Source organism: Tympanuchus pallidicinctus, unplaced genomic scaffold, assembly GCF_026119805.1.
Source record: "Tympanuchus pallidicinctus isolate F22 unplaced genomic scaffold, pur_lepc_1.0 scaffold26, whole genome shotgun sequence".
In the NCBI taxonomy this organism is placed as follows: domain Eukaryota; kingdom Metazoa; phylum Chordata; class Aves; order Galliformes; family Phasianidae; genus Tympanuchus; species Tympanuchus pallidicinctus.
In genome coordinates, this window is record NW_026294743.1 from 970,766 (window position 1) to 989,265 (window position 18,500).

The 18,500-nt window shown below is 47.1% G+C and overlaps 2 protein-coding genes across 5 annotated transcripts in view; one reads left to right on the plus strand and one right to left on the minus strand.

Annotated features, from left to right (window-relative positions):
* Positions 1 to 18,500, plus strand: part of LRBA (LPS responsive beige-like anchor protein) — a 363,075-nt gene that overhangs the window by 189,952 nt on the left and 154,623 nt on the right. For all 4 annotated transcript variants that reach the window (XM_052690432.1, XM_052690429.1, XM_052690431.1 and 1 more), the window contains exons 38-40: positions 232 to 356; positions 6,826 to 6,972; positions 9,556 to 9,692. In XM_052690432.1, coding sequence (XP_052546392.1) covers positions 232 to 356; positions 6,826 to 6,972; positions 9,556 to 9,692 — 409 coding nt within the window. The remainder of the gene's footprint in view (positions 1 to 231; positions 357 to 6,825; positions 6,973 to 9,555; positions 9,693 to 18,500) is intronic.
* On the minus strand, positions 12,506 to 14,077 carry MAB21L2 (mab-21 like 2). The gene has a single exon (XM_052690436.1). It carries the CDS (start codon positions 13,959 to 13,961, stop codon positions 12,882 to 12,884), a length of 1,080 nt encoding a protein of 359 aa, XP_052546396.1. The 5' UTR covers positions 13,962 to 14,077; the 3' UTR covers positions 12,506 to 12,881.

An 18,500-nucleotide genomic window follows, 5' to 3' on the forward strand; every position in this document is an offset into this window, starting at 1 on the left:
ATTTCACCTTCCAAGAAAAAAGGGAAAGGAGTTCCTTAGACTGGAAGGTGATATTGTTATTTTCAAGGACATACCTAAGTAAAAGATTGCAGAAAGGGGGGAGGTTAAAAAAGAAGAAAAAAAAAAAAAAAAAAAAAGGCAGCGCAAACAAGGAGAGCTTTATGCAGAAATTCAGTGCTACCATGCTGTTTGATAATTGCTAACATATGTGGCTCCTCTGTTTCATTGTAGTCGTCCTCGTGAGTTCTGGCGCCTTGACTACTGGGAAGATGACTTGCGGCGCCGACGACGATTTGTGCGTAACCCCCTCGGATCGACACATCCTGAAGCGACACTAAAAGCAGCCGGAGAACACGGTCAGTGTAAAAACTGCTTCTCACCAATAGCAGCAGGTTACAGTACGTGGAGCGAGGGTTAGACCTTCCTTCCTAGAAGGTGCTATAAAATTGTCCCAGACCCAAAAGGTTTGTCACCGCGTTTCAGATGTGGTCCGTACACAGAAGGCCTGACCGTTGCTTATTATAAGCAATGCTAGTATTTGTTAAGCACCCTCATTACATATTAGCTGAGAGATAGCTTGTTGTGCATGCTCTGCACAGTGATACGAAGTATAACAAAAGTGTCATTTTGCCATTAATTCTTGGACACACGTTCTTGTGGTAAATTACCTGTTTATGACTTAGTAACTTGAAAAGATAATAGTCAGAGATTCACAGCAATTATTTCACTTAGCCCTAGCATGTATCGGCCTATCCTTACAGATAGATGAAAACAAAAATTACACTTACAGAACTGAACTTTAGTCAGACCTTGTGTGTGTTTGTCCTCAAGGATTTCTGTAAGAATTTGATATGGAAGAAATAGTTACAAATGCCAGAACATAAAGTACTGTTCAAGCAGTAAATGGTACTGATGACTCCTACCTGGCGATTTTCAAAGCAGATCACATTTTTAACAGGTTTTTTTTTTTTCCTCGTTTTATTTTTGGGGATCACTCAGCTACGCGCTGCTATCTGTTCTATAGGAGTGCATTTACAAAATGAACCCAACGCTTGCTTTTGGAACTCTAACCGACCAAAAGATAAAAATCTACAGCTATTGAACTTTGGGTTTTAGTCTGGAATGTTTGTCTATGTGATCTAATGGATTTTATAATTTATTATATTCAAAAATAATTTGATTACAATTAAAACAATACCCTTCCCTCCTTGAATTCACATAACTAATTAGGATCATTAAATGTAGGTATTATTTTTCTTTTTTAGTCTATGGATTACAGCATATGTATGCATACACACACATATTATATGTGGAGATATTCACTTTGTGCTAATTTAACATTATTAACACTGTTGTATGGACGTAGAAGAACATTGCTGTCATAAAGTTAGTTTCTATCAGGCATCTTAACCTCTTGCACTCAGCCTTAAAAAGCCATTTCTGGAAGAAAATATCTACAATATGTCAGCTGATACAATGCCAAATGTGACATCAGTCCTTTAAAATAAATGACCATACAGAGAATAGTCAATAAAGTGATCTAAAAGCAATGTTCATAGAGACCTACATCATTCTCTATAGAAAGAGGAACAAGATGTAGAATTAATTAACCCACTTTTTGCTTTGGGGCTTGTTGTTAATACTGTTTGTTGTTTCTATGCCGTGGACTTTAATGACACAAAATTTCTTCCTGTTTAATGCCACTGGATAAAGAACTGCCCCCTTTAAAAATTGTGTAGCTTAGATTAAATTGGTCTTGACACATTTTGAAGTATTCTCCTCATGTGTTCCTGTTTAATATTTATATTGCTTAACAAAACATTGAAAAATAACATTTATTTTTACTGCAAAATATTTACAGCTCCTACCTGTATTTGTGTAACTTATTTTTTCATAGGAATGAAACATAAGTGCACACTATAGAATTATTCATCTTTCACAGTGAAATGATATTTTCATTAATCCATGCCATTGTTTCAAGGGTTACTGCTCATACTTGGTTTGTAATTGACAGGAGTACAATTTTTGTCAATACAAAACAAAGCTGAATAGAGGTAGCCCTGTCTGATAAAGCATAGCTGATAGCTAACCATAGTAATTGAAATAGGGCTAATTTTTTTCTGTCATTCCTTCTGTTCAGCATTTAACATCCATTGTAGTGTTCAGTTATATTTAGTTTCTTGATGTTATTTTATTCTGAATTTAATTGCATAATACCCTAGTTGACTGTTGTCATTCTGTTTACTTATATATATCAAGTGAATTTTCTAGTTTACCTTATTTATGTGATTTCTGAAAGTACAGCTAATGGCCGCCTGAGTGTAGATAGGCATGCAGTGCTCCTGTTCTTGGACTCTCAACTGGCAAGGTGTAAAATGACTGAAGTACAAACTGAAGTTCAACTAGAAGCTACGTATAATACATTTAATACAAATACAGAAGTAGTTTTGCTGTTGGTGGTGGTGCGTGTGTGTGTCAGCCAAAGGATACAGTTGTCATAAGGGTCAGCCTAAGTAATCACTTGATCTATTTGTTTCTGAAATGTGCTTATAATTTTTTAGTATTAACTAATTCCAGGACAGAAAGTTGCATTTTTTGGGTATTTTCATAACCAGATTTTCAGACCCTGGTTCCAGGATGTGACTATCCTTAGAATTTACTGTAGAGTTTTCCTTTATGTTTTATAATTACTTATCAATAATTTATCATTAATTATTCTATTAGAATTAATTTTACGTTTCTCTAAAGAAAAAGCATTCTAAAATGATGGATCAGAAGTTCCCTAATGCCTATTTAGGCTTTTCTACAAAGAAAACAGAACAAAACTAAAACTGAAATTGGACATAGGGGATCTTGCCGAAAGGGAAAATAATGCATAAATAATGGAAAAGTGTTGTTGCATGCTTGGTAGCATGGATTTTAGTACACTGGTAAGTACACATTAGCAACTGCTGGGTGTCTTGCAAATCAAATCAGACATATTCCCTGTCCCAGAGAGCTCACAGTCATGCAAAGATCACAATTTTCAACTGTGAAAAAGCTTCAGAAACAATCAGAAGCCTAGATATTGTTCAGTAAAACCTACAGAGAACAACAACAATCAGCTCTGTTGCAGCCTCGTTGTGCATCGTAGTAGCAAGAACCAATCTTTTCCAGGGATTGATTTGATTTGAAGGAGAGCCTCTGGTGCAGAGGTGGCAGAATAAATACCTGAAGACTGATGTTCTCTGTTCAGACAATCAATACCAACCCCATGACTATACTTCTGGCTACCTTCTAGTTAAAAACAAATTTTTTAATTCTGACAATTTAATTGCCATTCCCAAGTTCACATTAACTTGCCTGGGGGAAGGAAAGGCTTTAGGTAATTTTTCAAAGGAAAAAAAAATCTTTCCCAAATGGGTATTTATAAAAGTCAGTCTAGCAGTGTACCTGGGGGTAGCGGAAAGAGATGTGAGGATGGTTTGGGATGGAAAGAGTTAGCTCTTCTCTGTTTCCTCTTTCCACTTAATGTTCAGAATAAAACCAAAATAGTTATAAATGATACAATTTATAAAGTGTGAAAGTCAGAATGCTGTTCCTGGAAGGTAACATTGTGCAAAAAATGAGTAATCAAAGCCTCCTAGCTGGAGCCTGACCCCCCCCCCCCCCCAGTACATGCTTTTGCAGGATAATCTTTATCTGCTTGAAAATACAGTATCTGGCTTCTTAACTGGCAATTTTGTCTCTTTATTTTAATTGATATTTCTTAAGAACTGGCGAGGGCTGGCTGGGCTGGAGAGCAGTAGTGTTGCAGATCAGAGCATTGTGACTGAAAGTGCGAAGCACTGATTGTGTACAGTATTGAACTTGAGTGGTCAGTTGTCTTTACCTCAGCTCAAGGGATGGTAAAGAAGTCTGAAAAATATTATTTTAACAATCTGATGGGAAAGTGATTGCTTTTCTTAATTTTGTCTTAAAAAAAAAAAAATAAATGACTTAGGGTAGCTTCCAGGAGGTTTGTTTTTTTTTTTTTTTTTTTTTTTTCTTCCTGATAAAACAAAGTGAGAGGAATTTTTTTAATGCATCTTTTCCTGTAATTGATTTTCCTGATATATTTGTCAGACATTCTGTAGGGTGCTTCCTGAAACTTCTTTTTTTTTTCTTCTTTTTTTTTAATATCTTTTAAAAATCGTGTTTCTTCTTTAAGTTGTAGCCAAGTAATTCAGAATAATCTGTCCTGTGAATGTCGGAAGCTGAATGATTTTTTTTTTTATCCCCAAGTATTCCAGAGATAGAGCTGGAACAAATCATGCTCTGTCAGATATATTTGCAAAAGTTTCCTTGAGAGTGGGCCTTCCCAGTCTGTCTGGGAAAGACTGTGTGAAAGTGCAGTAGTGAAATGTACTGAAGGAATGAGTGTGCCAGGTAAACATGCTGCCAGCACAACGTAGGCTGTACCTTTCGGTCTTGCTTTTGAAAACAGGCAAGCGAATGAGTGGAGGTCTGCAGGGCTGGAGCCAGGAGGTGTGGTGATGCCAAGCAGGGGTGGGTCTGGCAGAAAGCAGCCTGCCCTAGCAGATGTCTGAGCAGGGTTTGGGACCTGGGCTGTGGCATCACCCCTGCACATGTGTGGGTAGTGAACGTGTCACATGATAACTAAACATGTTGCGTGGTGGCATGCATCTCTATTTGGTAAATACAGAAAGAACTCGACTGTGACTTGTGGAACACATTCATCTGCAAAGCATAGGTGAATTGTATTCCATTTCTGCACAGGTACTCACGTGCCCCTGTGCCTGGGGGCTGTAGGCGCAGTGCTTTATTCAGCCCAGTGCAGAACAAGCAGACCTGGACTCAATGTGCTGCCTGGCAGCAGTCTTGAAAAAGGCAGTTCTGCAATGTGTGTGTGTTTGAATCACTGTAAGATAGTTTGGGAAAGAAATATCTGGTGAGGGAAGGTAAGGCAGGAGGTTTGTATTTATGTTGCTTGATCCTCTTTGGTTGAAAGCTGCCATACTGATTTTATTTTTTCTTAATGGTAGGATGGCAGGATGTGTCACAAGTTGTGCTGAGTTTAGAGCTATTAACCTTAGGACTTTCAGTCTTAAGTGAGAATAGGTAGAAAGCAAGTTTGAAATAGCGTCTTAGGGTGAGGGAGGCCAAAATGTTTGAATGAGTGTCTGAAATAACACATGTCCTTAGCCAGCATTAAAAAGAAAAAAAAAAAGAAAAAAGAAAAGCAAACCGATTCTCCTCTATTTTATCCACGGAATGGTTTTGTTCTATTTTACTTTTTTGATCTTCAGCAGAAAGCTGCTGGGCTGTGGAGTGCCAGTGCATGTGGTGTGTGTTAGTACTCTGTCGGTAATTTTACTGCTGCTAACTTCAAATCCTCCAGGGGGAGTTAATTACAGGAAAACCCTTCTAACCATCAGCTGCATATTTCCATGACAAGAAGGGCTTCAGCTCACACTGAACAATTCCAGAATCGGAGTTATCATTATTTACATGGGTATGCTGTAGGAGAAAGTAAAACTTGGGTTTGTACGATGCTGCTAGGGCTTTTTGGCAATTTACTTTTTGCTTATTGCTTACGTACAAGTGGCAGTGATAGCTTGGGGAGAAATTGTCCTGCAGAAGTGGAAGCCTATTCTATGTGGCAGTATGGCAAGATGAACCTCTTTTGTTTCTTTCTCTCTTTTTTTTTTTTTTTTTTTTAATTATTATCTACAGTAAGCACAGAGTATTTGTTGGGATATTTTAGGGGTTTTTTTTAAATGTATTTTTATTTTGTTATTTTTCACTTAATTGCAAAGTCTATTACTCGCAATTTATGTGCATATATGTAGTTAATTTAAGCTGTATAACTCGCCACTGGGGACTTGCCTCCTGCTGGAAGTGTTTGCACGGTAACATTTTGGTTTCAAACGAGTAGCACAACTCCCGTCCTGCGTGGCAGCGCTCCGAGGCAGCACTTTGCAATGTGTTGCAGCAAGTTGCTCGTGGTGCAGGGTTTTCACAGGCGCAGTGCCACGGGCATTCTCAATATATTTAAGAAATAGTGTGCTCATTTTAAACTGCGGGGAGAGAAGGGAGGGAGAAAAAGTGTCTTGTTCTTGTTGTTTGTTCATTTTTGCCTTTCCCACAGTAAGTGCTAGCTTCGGTATAGTGAGCTCTAGTCTCTTTTTGTTGTTGTTGTTATTGGTTGGTCGGTTGGTTTTGTTTTGCTGCAGCTCTGAGCTCGTAAGCTAAGCAAAACCTCCGCAAGGCCCTCGCCGTGGAGATGCAGCCGCTCCCGGCGCGCCTCCGTGGTTCTGCGGGACCCCGGCTCCGCCCGAAGCGCGCGGCGGCGGTGGCACGAGCTGCCCGCTCCTGCCTGCCTCGCGGCGCCGCCGACGGTGCCCGCTCCTCCTGAGGGCAGGTGCACGCGGCCGTCCTCCTCGGCCTCCCGCCGGGGACGCGAGGAGAGCCGTCCCGCCGCCTCCCCCGGTGCCCTCCCGGAGCGTGCGGGGAAGCGGCGCCGTGCGCCGCCGCCGCCGAGACGGAGCGGGGCTCGGAGTCTGACCGGCAGCCGCGAGGAAGAGCCGCTTGTAGGTGCCCCTGCGCTGCCTTCAACGCTTGCGGCGCAGTTAGCCGCTGAGGAGAGCTGCTGGTAATTTTGAGTAGGCTTAATAGGATTAAAACTAGTTGTGTCCTAACATTAGGGGATTAAGGCAGCTACTTCCCACAGGTTGTCCCAAACTGCGTTTTCTTTTCTGAACTTGCATTTTTGTACGAAAAACCACAGCGCCGTACTGCTTTGTCTCTGAGAGCTGACAGAGCGCTGTGCCTTTCTCGTTGCAGCTCCCGACGAAGATATACTTGTTAAGGGAAAGCAGTCTATCAAGAGCCAAGCCTTAGGAAATCAGAACTCAGAAAGTGAGATTCTCTTGGAAGGCGACGATGATATCACGTCATTCATTGAGGAGAGAGAAGTGGAGAACCTAACAGGTAACTGCAGCTATCTGGTTTCTGCTCAGCCTCCTTAATGCCTAAGTTCTCGTCTCAGCAGCTCCGCAGCAAATAATACTTTGCCATGCACACCCATACGTTGTTCCTGCCCATAAATGAATCATTAACATCATTTTTCTGTACACATCTGATGCTGGGGATTTACTTGAGGAGAGCTGTGCATTTTCTTTCTCCGATTTTTATAGCCATCTGCCTTGCAGCAGCAGTTGCCTGTGTTCTAGGAAACCTTCTTTAGAAAAAGCAGCTCTACTCAGCCAAGAGCTTCTTTTATTTTTGACCTTGTTACACTCCTCAAAACATAAGGCCCCGTGGGCAATTAGGCAAGTATTAGGCAAGTTTGTAATTAAAGGCTTTGGAGAGCTTCTATTCCCCCCCCCTCGTTTGTACAATTTCAAATATGAATTATTTACTCACATTTGAAGGATCTACACAATCACTGGATTTAACTCCTTTAAGTCCCTGGTCACCCCCCCAGATTGAGCCCCTTCTCCACCATACCCGTATTTGACTTCACTTTTCCTGGAAGAAAAATTAAAACAGTACTTCAGTTCCTTGAGCTTGATGAATTTGACCAACTTTCATGCAGCCTTTGCTGATGTTGCAATCCAAGTGGAAGGAGTCCATTCTGTACAGTTCAGAATGTAAACAGTAACTTCCTAGGTTTGGGGACTGGGGGTTACAGAGTGTCTTCAATGTTATTTGAGGGGCATGGGATTACTCAACTATACAAATTTCTCTCTGTTCTTCTTTCTCAGCTGGTATCCCTTGCTCATTTTCTTTAGAGAAAAATGTTTCTTGGATAGTTTCCTGAGAATCTGATATGATGAGCTTACATTCTGATAGTTTAATGAAATTATTGGAAGTGATTATTGTCAATTTGCTCATCCCTTGTCTGAACTGCTTTCCACTCTTTAATATTTAAAAGCAGATGTAAAAACACAGCATAATAATAGTAAAAGAAACCAGTTGGGGTAGGAACGTGAAGGAAAAGAAAGAAGCAGGAGAATAATAGCCTTTAATGTATGTGAATCTCCTTTTCCTTCCTTTCTACCATGAGCTTTCTTCTCAACAGCTTTCTCTGTTTCCTTCTCTTTTATTATATATTCATTGCTTCTAGTAATACATTCATACAGTAATAGAGGTGAAAGGGGAGTTTAATTATATAATCTTGACAATGGCAATAGGATTAAGAAGTAATCCTCACTAATAAAGTGGTGTGGGTTAGAAATGAAGTGGAAATTGTCAGGGGTCTTCTGCAGGACCTGGGCTGCCCTAGCTTCTGCAGCTGTCTGCTTGCCCTGTAATTGAATGTCTGAGGGTGATTGAAAAAATGTTATTTCTCCTCTGGATTACATGCTAATGTACAGAGGGCAAAGGGAGACAGCAAAAGAACACATAGCTGCTTATTTCATCCATTTGTGGGGGTGAGCTTTGGGAAATCATGGCAGTTCTGCAGCTATCTCATGCCCATCTGCAAACACAATGTATTTGTACATTGGGAATAGAGGGCAAAGCTGCTCTGATCTCAGCAGAGCATCTCTTCTTTTGTCCTAGTGGCACACATTGAGATTGATGTGAGATTAAGGACCATCGCCCTCCTAACAATTGACGGAAATGACAGTTCATCTGAATTTTTTGTCAGTAATTCTCACGTTGATTACCTGAACGTGTGTACCTCATTTTTAGATGCTTTATTAAAACAAAATTGTCCGTGTCACTTTCTTATCTTTACCTGCTTTATTAAAGCCAGATAATACTGCAACCGAGAACCTTCATTTCCTTACCTCATAATCAGCTAAATGACAAACCTAACTTATTTTCTTTCTGCGTGTGTTAGTTTATATAACAGCTCCTGTATTGTCAGATCTGTGCCTAACCTATTGTTTTCAGTGGTCGTCTGATTTGTCCCTATGATAAGCCCTGTGGAGATGTGATCATTCCAATAAAAATTCATTCAGTTAGAAACCTACCCTCCAGCTGTTTACTCCCATAGTCCCCGAGCTACACTAATGCTTTACGGAATCCTTGAAAAATATTTAATGTGAAATCAAAAGCATCTTTAAAACATTTTACTGTAGGCTCTGTAAGGCTGTGTAACTTAGATTTCTGTCATCCATGAGGGAGCACTTCACAATCAGACAATTTCGAGCCTTGACTGCTTTCTTCATCTTTGTAGAAAGCTATGGAAACTCTCCAGTAGCTACAGAACACATCTGACAGTAAGATTTCAAGTGTTGGTGTGTGCGCTCCCTGTATTGCATACAACAGAAATAATGCAACCGCCGAAGTTTCTCAAAAAGAAAATGTCTGAGTGAAAACCATGTCTTGCCATGCTAAAGGCAGCTCTGGCATCTGTAATATATGCATCAGTTTGCAATTGTAGCAGCTTCAACTTTGCGCAGAACAGGGAAACTGTAAATCTATTACATATGTTCCCTTCTGGGATAAAAAGATTCCTGTTTTTTTTAGGAAGGGCTATGATCTTTGTTTTATTTATTTTCATATTCCGGGTTTGAAAAACAAGTGATGGTGACAGTGTTTGGTGTTTGTACTCTTTGGCAGGTCCAGTTGCCCTGAGTGCGCCAGCTCAGCTGGTGGCACCCTCGGTGGTCGTGAAAGGCACTCTGTCCATCACTCTTTCCGAGCTCTACTTCGAGGTGGATGAAGAAGATCCCAGTTTTAAGAAAATCGACCCGAAGGTAAGAGATCATTGACCCTGAGCTCTGAGAGAAGATGACAAATTACCCGAGCCCTTTAATTCTTCATTCTACTCCCTTTACCTCTGTTGGTCCTCAGTGCTCCTGCTTTAGGAAGTTTGTGACTGACCATATATGTTAGCAAACTTCTCCTGAGCGACACCTCCTCTCCTCCCTATTCTCCCCCTCCCACAATTCGACCCTACTTGAATGTTAATTAGCTTGCTGCGAATAAAGCTCCAGGGAGGCATCTGAAATAAAGACATCTTGAATGCAGGCCTGTGTGAACACAGGAAAGTCCAGCCAGCCCGTTAGCCCAAATGCTTTGCTTTACTTTCCTCTTTTCACATAACGCCAGCATAACATCGTGCTTAACCCCCTGTGCTCTTAAGTTTTCAGTGCTTCAGCATTGTATCATTATATAACAGATTTTACAGGGCCTGTTACTATTTATGGTGCCTAAGCAGAAAACTTAATTGCCCTCTTAAAAGTACGTTCTGGAACTGACTTGTTAATTTTCACAAGCTTTACTTGCTCTGAGCTACTTGATGGTCGGAGTTTGTTTAGAAAGAGAAACCTTTCAGTAAAATTGCAATTTTGGGGGCAGTATATTCTGACATAATAAGGTCTATGCAGCCTCGCAGCAGCGCTTGAAAAGCGCGGCATGTTACTAGCAGATATTCTTGTATCCACATTAAGCACATTGATGTCTGCTGGTCTTTAAAATATCTGCTTATTATTAAGCGTGATGGTAATTTCTTGGTGAAGGAAAGAAAGTCACCGGAAGACATAGTGGGTTTGTGCTGATCTGTCGGCAGCGCCCTGTGTGTTAAGCAGTGCTTCGGGTCTCAGTTCCTGTGGAGTAAATGGCTCTCATCTGTATTAAATGTGCTCTGAAAGCTGGGATCATTGAATGCTATCAAGGAAAGCATTTAGTTTGTAAAAAACGCTCTCCAACCTTTCCAGCTAATCGCTCATAGAAAACTGCAGCTCAAAGAGTGATTTTATATTGTACCATAAATGGAATTTAACTTTTTTCTGGTCCTGAAACATCGTGAAAGTTTGTGAAATAGCTCTTAAAATTTGGATATGCTTCCTATTGCCATAGTACTTTTAAAAATATGTAACGGTAGGGAACGTCTCAATATAAAATGTGAGGACAAGTTGATCCTCCATCTTCATTGTTGTGCCGTGCCTTGTACTGGCACCATAAAAACCTTCTGGCTCTGCGGCTCTCTGCACTTCAGCAGAGATAAGAACTCTCCTCGTTTTTGTGACCTGTTTTGTGGGGATGTGGCCACATTGAGCTGGCTTTCTTTTCTCCCGTTTTCTAATCGTTGGGAGTGGCTGTTTCCCTGCCCGCGGGCAGAGCTCTCTTATAGTCTGACTGTTTTTCATTCTGCATCCGAGACATTTTCTTTAGTTTCTTAGAAAAGGAGTCGGTTATGTGGAGCATGGGCTACACATATCTTACGTTCTATTTGTGATGCTACTTCCAGAGGAAAGCTTTAAAAATATATATCTTAATATCTCTTTTCGGGAGAGGAGGGCTAAAAAGAAACGGTGTGAATTTTGAGTTGAAATTGCGATGAGCTTCCGATGCAACTCGCTTTTAAGCGTTAACACCTCCCTGCCCCACCCTCCGCTTGGATCGCGGTGCCTGGAAGTACGTCCCTAAAACTCAAAACCCTTAAGCAGAGTAGCTCAGAAGGCGCCCTTAATTAACGAGGCTTCGTCCGTTAGCTAAATTTAAGGTACGTGTCTGTTTGTCCAAAGTACCACAAAGAAAACAGTGTGACAGGGTGCGGAACGAGCGCCGCGCTGGCGATGCTACGAGTGCCGCTCAGATCAGGGCTGTTTTCCCACAGAAACGGCCGCTCCGCCAGGTGAGCCGGGGGGCGGTGGGGCTGCACCGCGTCCCTCCCGGCCCCGCCGCGCTGCCCGCGCCTCTCGCTTCGTTCGTTTTCTCGCTTCGAATGGGAACGGCCGTTTCTTTGCGGTCCCACCGCAAAGAAACGGAAGCGGCGTTTCGGAGCGAGAGGTTGCCTTTCGCCTCCCCTCCGAGGGATGCCGAAGCTTGTACTAAACGCTGAAAATCGGCTCGGAAGCCCGTCGGGGTGGGGAAGGGGGGGGAGCGGGACAGCTAACGACGGCGCCGTTAACGGTGAAAAACGCTGCAATCGTTTCCAAGGCGGGGAAGTTAAGCTGTGGGTGGAGGGCACGGCGCAGGGTGTCCCGGGAGCTCCCGTCCCGAGCGGTCAGCCCGTGGGGAGACCCACAGCCATCGGTGCCGCTGCCGCCGCGTGAGCAGGGCGGTAAGGCGCCGACACCGTTCGGGGTGGCTCCGTACTTCGCGTCCAACGGGACGGCGCGTTAGCACGGGGAGTTTGTAAAGCGAAATACAAGCGCTCGAGGTTTAGTGGGGGGGAAAAAAAAAAAAAAGAAAAAAAAAAGAAAAAAAAAAAAAGAAGAAGAAGAATTAAAAAGGAAGCTGGAAGCGAAAACGAGCGCGCGCGATGCAAAGCGAAACGCCGCGGGCGGGCTGCCTGCCTGCCGCGGGGCGATGCTCGGCATGGCTCAGGACGGAGGGGAAAAGACACGGAACGTAACGCGGTACAGCAGTGCTCGCACGCGGAGCAAAGGGTTTTCTCAGCGCCCCGTTTTAACGGGAAACAGAGGGACTGCGCCGAGCGGAGGGCTCGCGTTCAGCCTCCGGGCGCGTCCCGCCGTCCGGCTTCGGGTTTTGTTTTTTTAAGTGTCGCTTCTGCGGTTTGGAAGGGCCCTGCCGGCCCGAACTTAAGAACCATGCACGAAAATTAAAGTTAAAGTGATGTTTTTATTACTATTTGCAACAAGTCAGTGGTGGAGCACATCATCTGACCTCGGCGCCGAAACACATTTTAACATCGGTAAAACTTTTTTTTTTTTTAAAGGGCAATTTGTACATATAGTTAAATAATTTTTCACTTGGTGACAACATTCAGGCAGACGAGAGAGAGAGAGAGTAAGAAAAGGACTATACAGGGATTGGAAAATGTACCTTTGGGCTTTCGTTTGGCCGCGGCAAAAGTCCGAGCGCTTCTCTTTGCGGAGGAGAGGCGGGGATGCCGTCCCCGCGGGCGGCGCCGATCCGTAGCAGTCTGTGGCCGCCGCGGTACCGGGGGGCGAGCGGCGTGCGCCCGGGCGCCGGCCCTATAGTTTGTCGAGGCTTTTGGGATTGGTGAGGATCTCCCGGGCCAGCCTCCAGGTCTGTTTGGCGGCGCTCTCTAGGGCCGAGTGGGGCTTGCCCTGAAAGAGGTCGAGGTTGGGCAGGAAGTAGTGCGGGCAGCGGCGGCACTGCAGGCAGGAGATGAGCTGTAGCAGGATGCCGTTGAGGCGGTCGCCCAGGCACGCCTCGTCCCAGTCGGTCTCCCTCGGGTGCTTCTCGCACTCGTACAGCAGCAGCGTCTTCATGTGGTAGTTGTTGAGCGGCTGCCCGGGCAGCTCCAGGTGCCGGTCCCGCAGCGTCTTGAGCACCGAGAGGCACTTGTTGCGGCAGCCGCCCATCAGCAGCCGGTTCTCGGCCTCGCCGAACTGCAGCACCCAGGCGTCACTCTCGGCCGAGCTCTGTTTGCCCGTCAGCGAGTAGCACTCCTTGGAGAGCAGGTTGAAGCCCTCTGCCTTCACCTCGGCCACACGGTTGGGGCCGGGCCAGGGGATGTGTGGCATGGGCCACTGCGCCGCGCTGCGCGGCCAGATGCCTGTGCACTTGAAGGCGGGTGTGATCTGCACCACGTAGCGCTCGCGGATGCGCAGCTTCACCTCGCTCGTATCCGCGATCATCTTCACCACGTCGCGGTAGCTGCACTTGTCCACGGCCTGGGCCACCAGCGTCTGGAAGCGGGAGCGGATCTTGCGCGCCGACAGGTAGCCCGAGGCTGTGATGAACTCCACCCAGAGCGACATGCTGCGCTTGCGGCCGTCGCTCAGCTTGAGCACGGCACAACCCGGCAGGGAGCCGTCGTCCACGAAGTTGAAGACGCCCATTTGGTTGAGGTAGAGCACCACCTCGAACTCGGTGGGCGAGATCACCTCCAGCCCCTCGTAGCGGGCGTCGATCTCGCTCAGCGAGCTGATGAAGCGCGGCTCCTGCACCTCCACCTCCTTCAGCACATCCGACACCACCTTGCACACCTCGCGGATGGTCTTAGCGATGGCCGCCTTGCGTGCCTGGCAGCGCTCCGTGTAGTACTTGTTGAGCTGGTACACCAGCTTGGCCTGGGCGGCGATCATGTTGGGGCACAGGTCCGGGCTGTACACCGGGCTCTCGCAGTACGTTGAGGGATCCAATGCTTTAGTGGGGGCTGCAGCTTGGCGGAGGGCAGCGGCCGGCTCGGGCACCCCCGCCCCCGCCGGGCGGACGGCGGCAGCGCGGGTCGGAGGAGGAGGAGGAGGCGGCGGCACAAAGCGGCGCGGCCCGGCGCTGCCCCGGCCCGGGGGCGGCGGGGGCCGGGAGGTCGATGCTGCCGCTGCGCTCGGCCGCCCGCCCCCCCGCGCCGCTGCACGGCCGCTTCAGCAGTTCATGGAATCGAAAGAGCCCGAGCGAAGTCGCGCAGGAGTTCCCCGCAGAAACGCCGGTCGGCGGCGAAGTTTGGCACCGCCTGCGGGACGAGAGCAGGAGGAGGAGGAGGAGGAGGAGAAAGGCGTGCGGTGCCCCGAGCGCCGAGCGAGCCCCCTCCGGCCGCCGCCCTCGGTCCGTTCTCGGTGCGTGCCTCGCCGCTGCCGGATGCCGCCGAGCGCCCTTCTGGCCCTGGAGCTGCGCGGCTCCCGCGATCGTTACTCGCAGAGTTGTGCGCCCGCTCTGCGTTCGCTCATCCCCGTCTTGCGGCTCGGCACGGATTGTTGGGGTTTGTTTTTCTTTGCACACACTGTGTTATCCCGGGCGGGAGGAGGGCGGTGCGGTATGCCCGGGAGCGCTTCTCCTCCCCCTCCCCACCCCTGGCTGTGCGCGCCGCGGCTCTCTCTGTCCGCGCCTCTCCTCCTCCTCCTCCTCCTTCTCCGCGTATCCGCGCTGCTCTGGACGCGCTGGCGCCGTGGTTACTTTATGAATGGGCCCCGGCCGCGGCGGAGGGGCGGAGCGCGTCTCCTACAATCGCCGCCGAGCTGTCAGCGGCGCGGCCAATCGTAGCACCGGGCGCGGCCGGAGCGGGACCGGCGGGAGGGGCGCGGGGGGCGCGGGTACGGCGACGCGCACGGCCGCGGCCTGGGGCCGGGCACCGGCAGCTCGCGGCCCGGGGGCGCCGGGTGCCGGAGCTCCGGCGGCGTGCGTGAGGCGGAAGGAGGGGGGGGAGAGGACCGCGCTGCTGTAAATGTCCCGGCGCCGGTATCGGGCTTAGCGGGGAAAGTGGGAGAGTGGCCGGGGCGGGGTGGCGCGCCGCGGGCCCGTTAACGGTGATAAATTCGCTTAGTAAAGTTGCGCTCATCTTTCTGAAGTGGAAGATGGAGTTATTAGAAAAAGAAACTGTGTTTTATGCGAGTTTGTGTTACTGAGAGCTCCGAATGGTTTGGATGTATAATCGCACCAGTGTCGCGGCGGTGCAGAAAGGCAGCGAGTGGGCGTTCATGGAACGCCGGAGCAAAACGAACTCTTTTCCCTACAGGCTCCCGATGTGAGGAGAGGTGACGTCCGCCCCCTTCTCACCGCTGCTCACCGGGCTGTGTGTTCCCCCCTGCGGCGGGCCCGGCGGATCCCCGGTGCGCCGGGAGCGAGGCCGCGGCCGTTTGCACGCCGTGCGCTCCGTGCGGGGTCTCGGCTCGCTCTGCGTCCTCTTCTTTTTTGCTTTTCGTTGTGGATGTCTGATTTTACTAAATAAAATATCGCCGTCTGTTTGCCGCGTGCGTTTAAATTAGAAACATGTCTTACGCCGGCCGTACAACGGCACGCTGGGTGTAGTAAGTATGGACGTGCCCGGCGCCGGTGCTGCTCGGGGCGCTGTCACCGACGAGCCGCACGCTTCGGGCATTACATCACGGCGCTGCGGCTGGGACACCGACTCTCGGCAGGGCCGGCAGGTGCCCGGCGGGAGGGAGAACGGCCTGGGGCGGCTCCGGGTAGAGCCGCCTCAAGGAGCGGCGAGGAGGGCCGTGGTACCGTCGGCCAGGATGGGCGGGAGGAGCGGCGGAGCTGGCAGACGCCGGGTCGGACGGGGATGGGAGGACGCGGGTGCCTATTTTCAGGGCAAAAATAGAGCCGAGGCGGCCGCCCCCCCGCTAAGGTGGCCGATGGTAAAGCGTTACCGGCGCACAGATTTAAAACGATTCATTACCAATTTTCCCGTCTGAGGTTGAAGCGCTAGTAAATAATAAATCAGCTAAACAAAAGCCGACTTTAATTTATTGCCCCGGCGCTAATTAGAAACATCATTTGAGCAATAAACTTAAACACTTCCAGCAAATAATGCACGTGAAGCCTTTCTCTGGGCGATTGCGGCCGCGCCGCATTAAGATTGGCTTCGGCTGTTGCGGAATTTGCTCTCGCCGGGATGAATAATTGAAAGGAACGGTATTGGAGGAGCTGAAGTCGAAGAGCCCTTCTCCCCATTGCCTTTATGGACACTGGCGCGGAAGTCCGTCAGCGCTCCTCGATGGTGCACCGTACGGAGCGGCAGCCCCTCCGGCGGCGGGGAACACCGTGCTGCGTTGGATGAAGGAGCGCGGAGAGGGACTCTCAGGGCTAAAAGGCACTTGAAGCCTTCAGAGCGATTGATCTGCATTCTCCCGTTATAATCCGTCTCATCATACTTGAGTTAATGAGGCAGGGGCGGAGGTGATCTGATGGTCCTTGACAAATTCATTAGGGAGGCTGCGGGACGTTTTATTTGACTGTTAAACATGGTGTTTGTTTGGTTTAGGCAACGCCGACGTCGGCACGCCGCTGCCTGCAGCAATAGCGTTTTGTTAGCGAGGGCTGCTGGAAACGGAGCTGCGAGGGACTCGTGCGGGGGGAGCAGCGCGCTGCCCCTCGGCGCCTCCTCCGCTGCGGGCCCGCACGTGGCAGCGCTCCTGCGGGCAGACGGGGCTGCGGAGTGGCAGCCGGCGGCGGTCGGGAAATGTGCGAGCACCTTTTGATTTTATCCCGTTTCGATTCGAGAGAGGATGCTGTGCGTTTTATCGAGCCTTAAAACAAAAAGGCAAACCGACAAAACGAGAAGAAAACTGGAAAACAAATGGGAGTTTCAGCAGGAAGCACGCACGTTTTTTATTGTGTTACGCTGTGGCATGCTTGCTTTTGCTTGGCTAGCCAGCTTATCGGCAGCGTGCTTTATGTATTTCAGACCCTTTTTATTCTAAAGGGTGTATTTTGAAGTTTTTCTCTCACATGGTACCGATACAGCATTTAATTTTAAAGTCAATTCGAAGTTTAACCAAAATCGTGAGACTGTTAAAGGGTTTGTGCCTAATTTACCTTTTTTTCACTCTCCTCTCCCCTGAGTGGAAAGGGGAAAGCAAATGCAGGAACAGGTGCTCCCAAAAGGGATAATAAGTGTTTTTATGAATGTGACATGAAATATGAATGTGTACTCATTTGTTTTGTTCATGGCAGCTTTGTAGACAAGACCCAGCCAGTGCTCCATGATTTCCCAATAGCTGCTTTCCTTTCCTGTCCTGTCTGCTAAGGGATGCAGGTTTGTGGTAAAACACGCTAATTAATCTGCTCGTGGATCCTAACATTGTGGTATTTTTTTGCTGGGGATCAGTCTTCAAACATTCTCAGCTTTAAGCACTTTGTAGAGCTCTGCTTCCATTTATAGAAGAACAGTATGGGAAAAGAGCTAGTGCCCTTTGCCTGTCATTTTCATACATTCCTGCACTGCTGATGGAGCTTGAACTGCTGCAGGGAATGTATGGATTTGAGAAGAAATGATTCAGTAATGCATGTTGTGTTTCTTTGCAGCAAAACCAGGTTAATGGTTACAGTAAAGGCTGCCATGGGTTTGATGGTTAAAATTCTGTTTACGTTCAGTAGCGTGCAGTATGTACCTTTTTTTGTTTAAAGGCATGGCTTGGCTTTGCTGTCTGCTGATTCTGTTAAGAGCTGTGTTTATGAAGTTAGCTGATAGCGTGCACTGAGGGAGAGAAGATGTTTTCCATTCGGCAGATGTCATTAATGCGTCCCATCAGCAAAGAGTACTATACAAATCTTGTACTTGTTTTTTACGCAGAGATTGGATGGTATGATAATGAAATAATTTATACATGTTTCTAAGTCTCCCTTTGCTTCCTTTCTGGAGCGGTGAAAGGGGAAGGCTCCAACTACCCCTCTAAGGAACTCAATTTTCCTTTCCCTGAAATGTGGATGTCATCATCTGGTGTTTAACCATGATCCCTATTGAAGGCTTTCTCTGTTGCTTCGAATCTTGAATTGCAGGTTGCTTCTCTTTTGTCTCGAAGAATAGCTGTGACTTTTAGCTGCAAGATTACTTTAGCTTCTAAACAGAGTTTTATAAGTTTGCACTCAGTTGACAATCAGAGAAAATCAAACAAGTGCACCATAGAAGAACATATCTAATGCTTTTGTAGCATTTACTTCTTTAAAAACTTCTTGGGACCCTTCTGTTCTGTTTATTTTGTTTGGGTGTGGTTGCATACTGTTGGTATATGCTGTTTTATCCAGCAGAATTAACCTAATTCAATGTGTTGACTGGTTGTTATTTACAGTAACTGATCAGTTATGTTAATTATGCCCATTTTAAAAAGTATGAGAGCGTGAAACATCCTGGGATTTTGCCAGCTTGATTCTCAGCTGGATTCAGTAACACTCGTTTGCTTGAG

Bases quoted from the DNA above. Each gene is read 5' to 3' on its own strand.
- MAB21L2 (XM_052690436.1), bottom strand. From the start codon at position 13,961: ATGATCGCCGCCCAGGCCAAGCTGGTGTACCAGCTCAACAAGTACTAC.